This window comes from Limanda limanda, chromosome 12, assembly GCF_963576545.1.
Source record: "Limanda limanda chromosome 12, fLimLim1.1, whole genome shotgun sequence".
NCBI classification, from domain to species: domain Eukaryota; kingdom Metazoa; phylum Chordata; class Actinopteri; order Pleuronectiformes; family Pleuronectidae; genus Limanda; species Limanda limanda.
The window spans coordinates 25,282,639-25,293,216 of record NC_083647.1 but is presented as its reverse complement, the minus strand read 5'-3'; the positions used below and the strand labels follow the sequence as shown (position 1 = coordinate 25,293,216).

The window sequence follows — 10,578 nt, the reverse complement described above, 5'->3', positions numbered from 1 at the left end:
TGTTAAAATATTATACAATCTTTTGTTGACTGCTGTTTTTAAACAGTCACTTGGGAGACCTAGAATCAGGGATATGGGGTCCATTCCTATATTAATATGAAACATTCTCTCTATTTCACTTATAACTTCAGCCCAATATCTTTGAAGTTTATAGCAAGACCAGAAACAATGAGTTAAAGTTCCCACATCAGTTTTACACTTGAGACACAGAGGGGAGAGAGAGCGGTTGAAGAAAGACCTGCGGTGAGGAGAAATATGTAATCTGTGTAAAATCTTAATTTGTATTGCTCTAGCCCGAGTGCAAATTGAAATCTTTTTAGCAAGACCAAATGGTATCCCACTTGTCTTCATCTATGGTCACAGACAACTCCCTCTCCCACACACCTCTGACCCCCTGCGCACCAGTAGTAGAAAAACCGTTAAGTACATGGTAAAATGAGCTCAGAGATACTTTCAATTGTTGGTGAAACAGAACCCTCTCAACAGCAGATATTTCAGGGTGATCAATAAGGGTTGTGCTATGAGTGATATAATACCGTATTTGCAAAAAGCGAAAGAAATCTTGTTTAGACAATTTGTATTTGTTAGTAAGCTGTTCAAATGACATAAGCTTATCATCTGACAATAGGTCACTGAGGGATTTAATATTCTTATTAAACCATTGTCGAAAGCCAGGGTCCGAAGAACCTGGGGGAAAAGCAGGATTATTAATTACTGGGGTGAAAATGGATGTTATGTTTGATCTTCCCTCAAGACGCCATGCTTTTAGAGTGTTGATTGTTACAGGGTTTACACAGAAAGCTTTGATTTCTTTAAAAGTATTTAGAAATAATAGATCACTTAGTCTGCACTGAGATAATGCTGTCTCAATATCCATCCAGATTGAAGTTTTACCCTTAACCCAGTCGTTTACAAATCTTAAATGGGCACAAAGTTGGTAAATTTTAATATTAGGCAAGTCCAGGCCACCCCTCCAACTTGGTAGAGGTAATACTGCCATCTTAAGTCTGGGTCTACGCTTGTTCCAGATAAAAGAGCTGAGCCACCCATTTATATCCTTCAGCACCCTTTTGGAAATCAAAACAGGAATCATTTGGATAGGATACAATAACCTAGGCAACACATTCATTTTGACCAGGGCAATGCGTCCTAGCCAGGAAAACAGGAAGTGACATCCATCGCTCTAGGTCCTGCTTAATTTTACAAAATAAGGGTACAAAGTTGGCTTTATATAATTGATCAAAGGATGGTGTGATGAAGATTCCTAAGTACACAAACCCATTGGGAGACCATTTGAAAGGAAATGAAGGTACAGTAGTTGGTATTGTTGAAAGGGTCCCAAGGGGCATAGCCTCTGATTTAGCCAGGTTGATCTTATAACCAGAAAAACAACTGAATCTGTCAATCGCATCAATGAGACCTGGCACAGATGTTTCAGGGTTGGTCAGAAGAATTAAAACCTCATCCGCGTATAAGGTTATTTTGTGACACAGCTGTCCAATCTCTAAACTGCGTATTATGGGTGTCACCCTTATGGCCTCAGCAAGTGGCTCTATGGCCAGAGCGAATAGGAGGGGCGATAGAGGGCAGCCCTGCATCACCCCTCTGTGAGTATTGAAGTATTCAGACCTGAGTCCATTAGTCAGGACTGCTGCTTGTGGTTTAGTATATATAATCTTGACCCATTTTATAAAGTTCTCCCCCAAACCAAATTTACTTATTGTATACAGTAAGAAAGACCATTCAATTCGGTCGAATGCTTTCTCTGCATCAAGAGAGAGCACCAGACCATTAATAGACTCCTGTTTAGAAGCTATGATAGCATTCAATAAACGTCTAACATTGGTAGCTGAATTCCGACCCCTTACAAAACCTGTCTGATCTTCCTTTAACAGTATAGGTAAAAGATTTTCTAAACGAGAGGCCAAGATTTTAGAGAGCAGCTTCCTATCCACATTTAGGAGGGCTATGGGTCTGTCTGTCTGTCTGTCTGTCTGTCTGTCTGTCTGTCTGTCTGTCTGTCTGTCTGTCTGTCTGTCTGTCTGTCTGTCTGTCTGTCTGTCTGTCTGTCTGTCTGTCTGTCTGTCTGTCTGTCTGTCTGTCTGTCTGTCTGTCTGTCTGTCTGTCTGTCTGTCTCTCCCTCTCTGTCTGTCTCTGTCTGTCTGTCTGTCTGTCTGTCTGTCTGTCTGTCTGTCTGTCTGTCTGTCTGTCTGTCTGTCTGTCTGTCTGTCTGTCTGTCTGTCTGTCTGTCTGTCTGTCTGTCTGTCTGTCTGTCTGTCTGTCTGTCTGTCTGTCTGTCTGTCTGTCTGTCTGTCTGTCTGTCTCTGTCTCTGTCTCTCTCTGTCTGTCTGTCTCTGTCTGTCTGTCTCTCTCTGTATCTCTCTGTCTGTCTCTCTCTCTGTCTGTCTCTGTCTCTCTCTCTCTGTCTGTCTCTGTCTCTCTCTGTCTCTCTCTCTCTGTCTGTCTCTGTCTGTCTCTGTCTGTTCTGCTTGAAACAAAGACGAACTGAGGACACGTTGTCCTCAGACGCTTCTGTTAATCACGTGGCTTCAAACAAACTGTAATAAATCTGTGGACAGCTTCTCTCTGCGGTTCTGTCTTTTCTGTCATTTCACATTATGGACGTATAAGAAGACACTTATTTTCTTTCTGTTGATACGTAATCGTTTATGAAATGTTAAGATTCTTCCTCTGGATGTAATTATCGCCAATTACTTTTCCAACAATCATTTGTTTCTGTTCATCGAATCCATCGATGAAGCTTTTATGGAAATGAATCGTCTCATTTACAGAGAATCATCTAGAAATCCAACTGATCACTTTGAAACAATGAAATTACTCAGACGCTCTTAGTTTGTTAAATACTTATTATTGCATTAAATCAATTAAATAAACTTAACTCGGACCATTGTCTCAAGACTTCTAATAGTTTAATTTATTAACCCATTGCATTGTTCAACCAACACAACATGTTTTCCACTTATAAAGGATAAAAAAAATAAACTAAACTAAAGGCCACTAGGTGTCAGTGTGTGACAGCTTATCAGAAGATCCTCTCAGTCTGTGACGTCATTATCCTGAGTGATGGACGTGCACTTGAAAATCAAATCAAGTAATTTCTCTGCTCGCGTGGAGCCTCAGGTCAGAGGTCAGAGGTCACCGTCTCAGGTGAGATGATGATGACAGAAGAACTGAATCCATCCACTCCCCCCCCCCCACACACACACTTCTGACCCGTGTAATGAAAACAAACCATAAAAAGAGGTTTAAGCACTTTATGAAATCTTGTATGATTAAAATATCTGCAGTTAGAACAGCGGCTCCTTATTTAAAGGATAAGTTCACTCTTTGCAAGTCTTAAGACGTATAAGACAAGTATATTATGTATTATTATTATTATATCATACTTTCCGTCCATACTGACACATTTCTATATCAATGTTCTTGTAAGTGATACTGTTGAATGGTTTACAGTCACATTTCTGTGTATTAGTACATGTTGGTGTTTCTCTAAAGCTGCTTTCAGACGTGCACTGTGGGAAACATGTCTGAGTGAGAACATGTGAGGATGGAAATGTCTAGAAAAGTCAAAGTGTTGACGACACCACACGACGGACGTGAAACTGGAAGAAAACAAATATCCCAGAATGAAAAAAGACGTCTCCTGCTGCTTCTTCAAATATGAAACACAAACTCTGACCTGATTTTCCAGAGTTCACGTGTGAAAACTGCTTGAATGTGTGTGGACGACTTGTGTGAGACACTTTCCTGTTGGAATGTGAGATGAGTTTTTCCAGTTTGGTGTCAGAGAACTTCCTCAGACCTCAGACCCTGACTGTGACTGAGACCTGATCGCCCGTCGTCAGTGATGTGTGTCACTAAAGCTCTCGTGCACGCTGCTGAAGGAGCCGACTGATGCCCATGTTTGGGTGTCCACATCCTTTTGGCCGTGCATCCCGATGAGGAACGTCTCAGACGAGTGGAAACAGCAGCTGGGAGCTGCAGAGCGGTTCCTCCCAGTCCAAGCTCTTTGTGCCCAGCTAGTGGGCGAGCTACACTGAGCTCCCTGTAGGAGAGAGAGAGAGAGAGAGACTCCGGGTCTGACTCCCATCCAGACCAAACAGGAATCCAGATCCGTTTCCCCGGCTGGCGGTGACCTCTGACCTCAGTAGGCCACCCAGCCCCTGTGGTCGCAGGATCCTGTGTCAGCGGGAGACCACGATGATGGAGAACGTCCTGGAAGCTTCTCCGTCACCTCCACAAGTTTTATCGCAGCTTTAAAACCTTGAAATCCTTCGTTTGATGGACGGAGTGAAACTTTTATTTTAGATTTTATCTGGGAGCTGCTCAAACCAGTGAAACTTTAGCCTTTAATAAGCAGCTTTGTGCCATTCATCATCGTATGACATATATATATATAAATAAAAGGATGAGTGGGGGGGTGGAGCCTGACTGAGATCTCGAGGACACTGCCCTCCCACCTACACTAGCTGTCAATCACACAGTATTAAAGATGTAATCTCCTCAAATATGAAGCCAAAGTCTCTAGATTGCCCCCTGGTGGCTGGCTGCAGTATAGGTCATGAGCCCTGCCTCCTCCATGTTAGCAGACGGGACATCAAATAAAGGTTTCTATAATTTCAAAAGACAGGGGTGAGACGTCATGATTGACAGCTGAAACTGAGTCATGATTGGTCGAACACGAGTATCAATGGAACCTCGATACTTTGGCTCCACCCCCCGATCACTCCGGCGCAGACTCCTTGTATCCAGGACATTTTGACTCGTCCGTCTTTATTTATCTATCCACTACAAACCTCACTTCTTCACGTCTCCGTCCGTTTAATTCCATTCGTATGGATATTCAGCCGAGAACAACAACATCTTTTCATCTATTCATCAAGAGCCTCTGTGATTAAAAAGGGTTAAAAATATTTACAACAACTCTTTACTCTCCTGCGCTCGGATGCTCTTCATGAAACTCACTCTGCTGCGATAATGAGTTCATTTAAATGCAATCATGTTTTCAGGTGACTGAAGGCCGAGCGTTGGGCCGGATGTCCAGGTTCAGGGTTTGGGGCAGAGAGGGATGGAGGGATGGATGGATGGATGGATGGAGGGATGGAGGGATGGAGGGATGGATGGAGGGATGAGCCGGCAGCACGCTCTGGCAGGTGGTGAGGCCTGATGCAGGTTGCAGTGTTGGCGTGTCTGGAGGGCAGCGGCCGAGCAGCAGGGATGAAATCAGAGCTTTTAAAACAGGTTTTCCTGGCCGACGCTCCGCTGGCCGGTCCTCAGAGACTCATTAAGAGATCCAGTGAGTCCTGGTGTCTGGTGGCTTCACCGAGTTCAACCGACTAACACCGGAGAAACAGAATCAAACCCCCAACGGCTGCTGCTGCTGCTTCGCTGGCAGGAAACCAGCTCTGTGTGCACGAGTGTCCACGACAGTGAGGAGAGAAAGTGGAGATATCTTTGGTAAAGTAAAGAAATAAACAAACTCAAGATGTTATTTCTGGAGAAGAGAGAAATGTCTTCAGTCTGATCACGATACAGGAATTCTGATATTTTACACATCCGAAAAATGATGGTTAACATTATATATTTTTGTCTCATATCGCTCATTGGCACAGTGGACGTAAATTAACCCTGTTGGAGAGGCTGCCTGAAGGGGGCGCTGTAGAGGGATCCAGCTGGCATCGTACAAGAACTGCCACCGTCATCTTCTATTTCCCAACTCCTGAGAAAACGTTCTGACCGTGTACCAGTGAAGGTCAACAGCTTGTTGTAAACCTGGGGCTGGAGAACTCAAACTTCTGCACCATTTTACACATTTTTGGTAAAATACTGATTAGTAAAAGTCACATTGATTCACCATATTCACCATATTCACCATATTCACCATATCAGTGAAACCTCTTAGGATATTTGGCTGTTTCAGGGTAAACGTAAAGTTTTGAAATGCATCGTGTAAATCGGGGTTCGGGTCCAACTGCATGAGTTTGTTTATGTGTTGTAAGAAGATGCAGATTGTTGTGTTTGTGTGTGTGTGTGTGTGAGGATACGTGAGAGACAAATTGTGTGTGTAGGTGTGAGGTTGTGAACAGATGAATCAAAGTTTCAATTTAGTTTCACGTTCTAGTCAACGCACAGGAAATTACCTTTTAATGTACAAAAAAGAAAATACTTCACACTGACCCAGGTCATAATTCAATATATAAAAATATAGAAATATATGATTGTAATTAAACTAGTGTATACAGTGTAAAGACAGTAAAGATATGTGCAGTGAATGTATTGCACATGAACCGTTGATGCTGCACAGGCAGATGAATCAGGCAGTTAAGAGTTAAGTGTTAGAGTTCAGTCCATAAGGGAGGTGCAGAGTTGTTACTGGCAGCAGAGCTGCTTGTACATTTGTTTCAGGTTTTACAGGTTTTATCATCCAGCATCTCAAGCTCCTCCCTCTCCTGACTCACCTGAGAAACCAGTAAACATCTGTTCCTCCCGGAAGAGACGCAGGCTGAAAACCAGACGTTCACATTCACCTTCCAAACCAAACTAAACCAAACCAGACCAGACGTCCTGAATGAGTCCAGCTACAGGAGAGAAGAGTCAAACTACAACCTGCCGACGCTCACACACTGACCGTGAGTTTAACAAACACCTCGACTCAGAGGGGAAGTGAACCTCAGTGAAGTTCATGGAGCTGCGACTGACTGACTGTCTGTTTTCAGCTTCACCTGGAGACTCAATGGCTTCCAGATTAGACGAAGATCTCTGCTGTTCCGTCTGCCATGATGTCTTCAGAGATCCTGTTCTTCTGTCATGTAGCCACAGCTTCTGTAAAGACTGTGTGAAGAGCTGGTGGAAAGACAAAGAAGAAAAATTGTGTCCACTTTGTAAGAGTAGATCTTCAAAGCGTAAACCACCTTGTAACCTGGTGTTGAAGAACCTGTGTGAGGCCTTCTTACTGGAGAGAGATCAGAGCTCTTCACATGCTCTCTGCAGTCTGCACTCAGAGAAACTCAGACTCTTCTGTCTGGACCATCAGCAGCCAGTGTGTGTGATCTGCAGAGATTCAGAAAAACACACCGACCACAGATTCAGACCCATCGATGAAGCTGCACAACAACACAAGAAGCAGCTTCAGGAAACTCTGGAGCCCTTGAAGAAGAAGTTACAGAGTTTAGAACGTGTTAAAGTAGAGTTTGAACAAACAGCAGAACACATTAAGGTCCAGGCCGGACTCACAGAGACGCAGATCAAGGAGCAGTTTAAAAAGCTTCATCAGTTTCTGGAGGAGGAAGAGGAGGCCAGGATGGCTGCACTGAGGGAGGAAGAGGAGCAGAAGAGTCGGATGATGAAGGAGAAGATTGAGGCTCTGAGCAGAGACATAACAGCTCTTTCAGACACAATCAGAACCACAGAGGACGAGCTGGGAGCTGAAGATGTCTTATTCCTGCTCAACTACAAGGCTGCAGTGGAACGAGTCCAGCAGCGCCCCCTGCTGGATGATCCACAGCTGGCCTCAGGAGCTCTGATAGACCAGGCCAAACATCTGGGCAACCTGAGATTCAACATCTGGAGCAAGATGAAAGACCTGGCATCCTACAGTCCTGTGGTTCTGGACCCAAACTCTGCTCATCCAGTACTCGTCCTGTCTGAAGATCTGACCAGTTTGAGAGGAGGAGCGAGACAGAAGCTTCCTGACAATCCAGAGAGGTTTGATGAATTCATCTCAGTCCTGGGATCTGAGGGTTTTAACTCAGGGTCTCACAGCTGGGACGTCCTGGTTGAAGACAGTACACGCTGGGCACTGGGTGTGTCAGCAGAGTCTGTCCAGAGGAAGGGACAAGATATGTCTGAAACATGGAGAATAGTGTTCATTGAAGGTAAATACTTCGCAGAGTCACCATCAGCATCATCTGTTCTCTCTGTGCAGAAGATCCAGAGGATCCGAGTGAAACTGGACTGGAACAGAGGAGAACTGTGGTTCTCTGATCTTGATACTAACAATCACATTCACACTTTCACACACACTTTCACTCAGAATATGTTTCCATTCTTTTGCATTATAGATCCCTTGAAGCTGTTACCTGTGAATGTCTCTGTGACGCTGGATCAGAGCAGTTAGAGATAAAGATTTTATTCATCATGTTTATTTCTTCAAGAGAAATCTGCTGAATTTAAATGTTAAACTCGTTATTCTAAAGCTTTGTTTATTTCTCCTTTTACTTCTCACTCATTTTTATTTCTCCTGTCGTCTTTTCCACGTGTGTAAAAAGATTTCATTATTTTCTGATCTTTATCTTTGGTTTGTTTTTTATTTTCATGGAAAATGTTTTCCATCGTTTAGATTTTGTGTGGATCCATGAAGTCGAGCAAACTGATGAAGATCCACATAAAAACACATTTATCAATAACAGCTGATCATTGTTCACATTCAACAAACTTTATTAAAACTCACACATGAGACATGATTCATGTTTAATCACATAAAGTCTGTTCACATATGAAATAATCCAACATATATGAACATTTGTCTGTTTGATGTGATGAAGCCAAAATTATTCTGTCTGTAAAAGTGTTTATTCAACAGCAGCCGAGTGATGTGATTTTAATATTGTGATCAAAATAAATATGAAACAGAATCAGAGTTCTGACCTTTTTTGAGTTGAAATGTAAATATAACATTATCTGTCATTGAGTAGTATTTAACACTCAGATAGTTTCAGGTTTTTAAATTGAGTTATATATATACATTTATGCATGAATTATTACTCATTTAAATGTTGGGAGCTAATAGTTGTGAACAATAGTTGGGCCGACATGTGAAGACAAAGCCTGAGACCACATGTCATCTTTGTTCTGGAGACAAAGATGAGCTTCCAGAACTCAGTGTCCCAGGTTGCTTCCACTTCTCACCTCGGTGTGAACCTGTCCCTGGACACAGCTTCCAACCCCTAGTGGTCACTGTGTGCCCCCCGACCCATGAGGTCACCAGGACAATAAAAGCCCAGTTCCCCCTCTTTTCTACTGAGCTCTGCAGGAGGAGGAGGTTCCTCTCCCTGCTGCAGCTCTTTGGACCTCCAAGCAGGCCGGCCTGAAGCAGACTGCTGAAACCTTCCAGAAGGCAGCCACACGAGAGCCTGCCTAAGAACTGCAGCACAAGCAACTGGTCACGACACAAAGTCTGACCAGCAGATGCACAACAACAGGAGCCACAACCAGCAAGACCAGTTCACTGGACTTTAAACAGCACCTCAAAAAGGACCTTTCCCCCTTTTCATGACCTAGTAACATAACTGGGCTGATTTCACGAGGCCGATGCACAGGAATGTTGAACTCTCTTCATGTGATTGTGGGAATCGAGATGACTGGCTCCTGTGACGTGGGTCAAGGTCACATGACCAGCCGGTCAGCAGGAAACATGAAAAGTCCACCAGGTTCAGCAGAGCGTCCCTCTACTCTGCTGCATGTGGATCGCTGCTGTGGACATCTCCCTTTAACGCAGGTGTGTGAATTGACTGTGGCAGCGTTTATAACGAGCGCAGCAGAGTTTGATTGTTTGACTTCACTGGTTCGTTAATTAGCTGCTCATCTCCTTTGAATTGTAATTTAAGAAGAGTCGGAGCTGTGGGTCCGAGTCAGAGCTTCTCTGAGCTAATTACCACTTAGCTACGAGTGCCACTGTATGTGTGTGTGTGTGTGTGTGTATGTGTGTGTGTGTGTGTGTGTGTGTGTGTGTGTGTGTGTGTGTGTGTGTGTGTGTGTGTGTGTGTGTGCGTGTGTGCGTGCGTGCGTGTGTGTGTGTGTGTGAGGTCAGTGAGAGACAAAGTGTGTGTGAAGGTGTGAGGGTGGGAACGGATGAATCAAAGTTTAATTTTGGTTTAACTTTCCGGTTCTAGTCAAAGCACAGGAAATTACCTCTAAGGCCGGAGCATGCTTCTGCGGCCGAAACCACGGAAGATTTAGAAGAACAAATATGGACCAAATAGAAGAGCACTTGGCAGAAGAGATCCGAAACTATGACCACTAGAAAAAGGCTCTGAGGAGCCACCGTGGCGATGTAAAGACAAAAAAAAAAAAATTACTGCTCCTAGTGTTCTGGAGGGGAATTGCATGGCAACACATGCAACGCTTGGAAACCATTAATGACAAAGAGCCCTGCGTTACAACTGCGTGCTTGCGGGCCCCTGACAACGCAGAAGCATGCGCCGGCCTTTAATGTACAAATTAGAAAATACTTCACACTGACCCAGGTCATACTTCAATATATAAAAGTATTGAAATATATGAATGTAATTAAACTTATGTATACAGTGTAAAGACAGTAAAGTATATGCGCAGTGAGAGAATATGAACAGTGAATGTATTGCACATGAACCGTTGATATTGCACAGGCAGATGAATCAGGCAGAGTTAAAGGAGACATATTATGCCCATTTTACCACAGTTGATATGGTTCATTGGGGTCTTAATGAACGTGTTTTTATATGAATGATATTTGCAGAGATTTGGGGTTAAAGGCTCTAAAGTATTTTCACAATGTGGAAGAAACTTTTTTAAGGGAGT

General features: G+C 43.5%; 1 protein-coding gene across 1 annotated transcript; it reads left to right on the top strand.

Annotated features, from left to right (window-relative positions):
- The first annotated feature begins 6,754 nt into the window (after window positions 1–6,754).
- Window positions 6,755–9,160, top strand: LOC133015073 (zinc-binding protein A33-like). Its single transcript, XM_061082204.1, has 2 exons — window positions 6,755–8,107; window positions 9,053–9,160. Exons 1-2 carry the CDS (start codon window positions 6,755–6,757, stop codon window positions 9,158–9,160), a joined length of 1,461 nt encoding a protein of 486 aa, XP_060938187.1.
- Window positions 9,161–10,578: the final 1,418 nt, after the last annotated feature.

Bases quoted from the DNA above. Each gene is read 5' to 3' on its own strand.
- LOC133015073 (XM_061082204.1), top strand. From the start codon at position 6,755: ATGGCTTCCAGATTAGACGAAGATCTCTGCTGTTCCGTCTGCCATGAT. The intron at 8,108-9,052 runs GTCTCTGTGACG...TGAGCTCTGCAG, and splicing joins TGAAGCTGTTACCTGTGAAT to GAGGAGGAGGTTCCTCTCCC.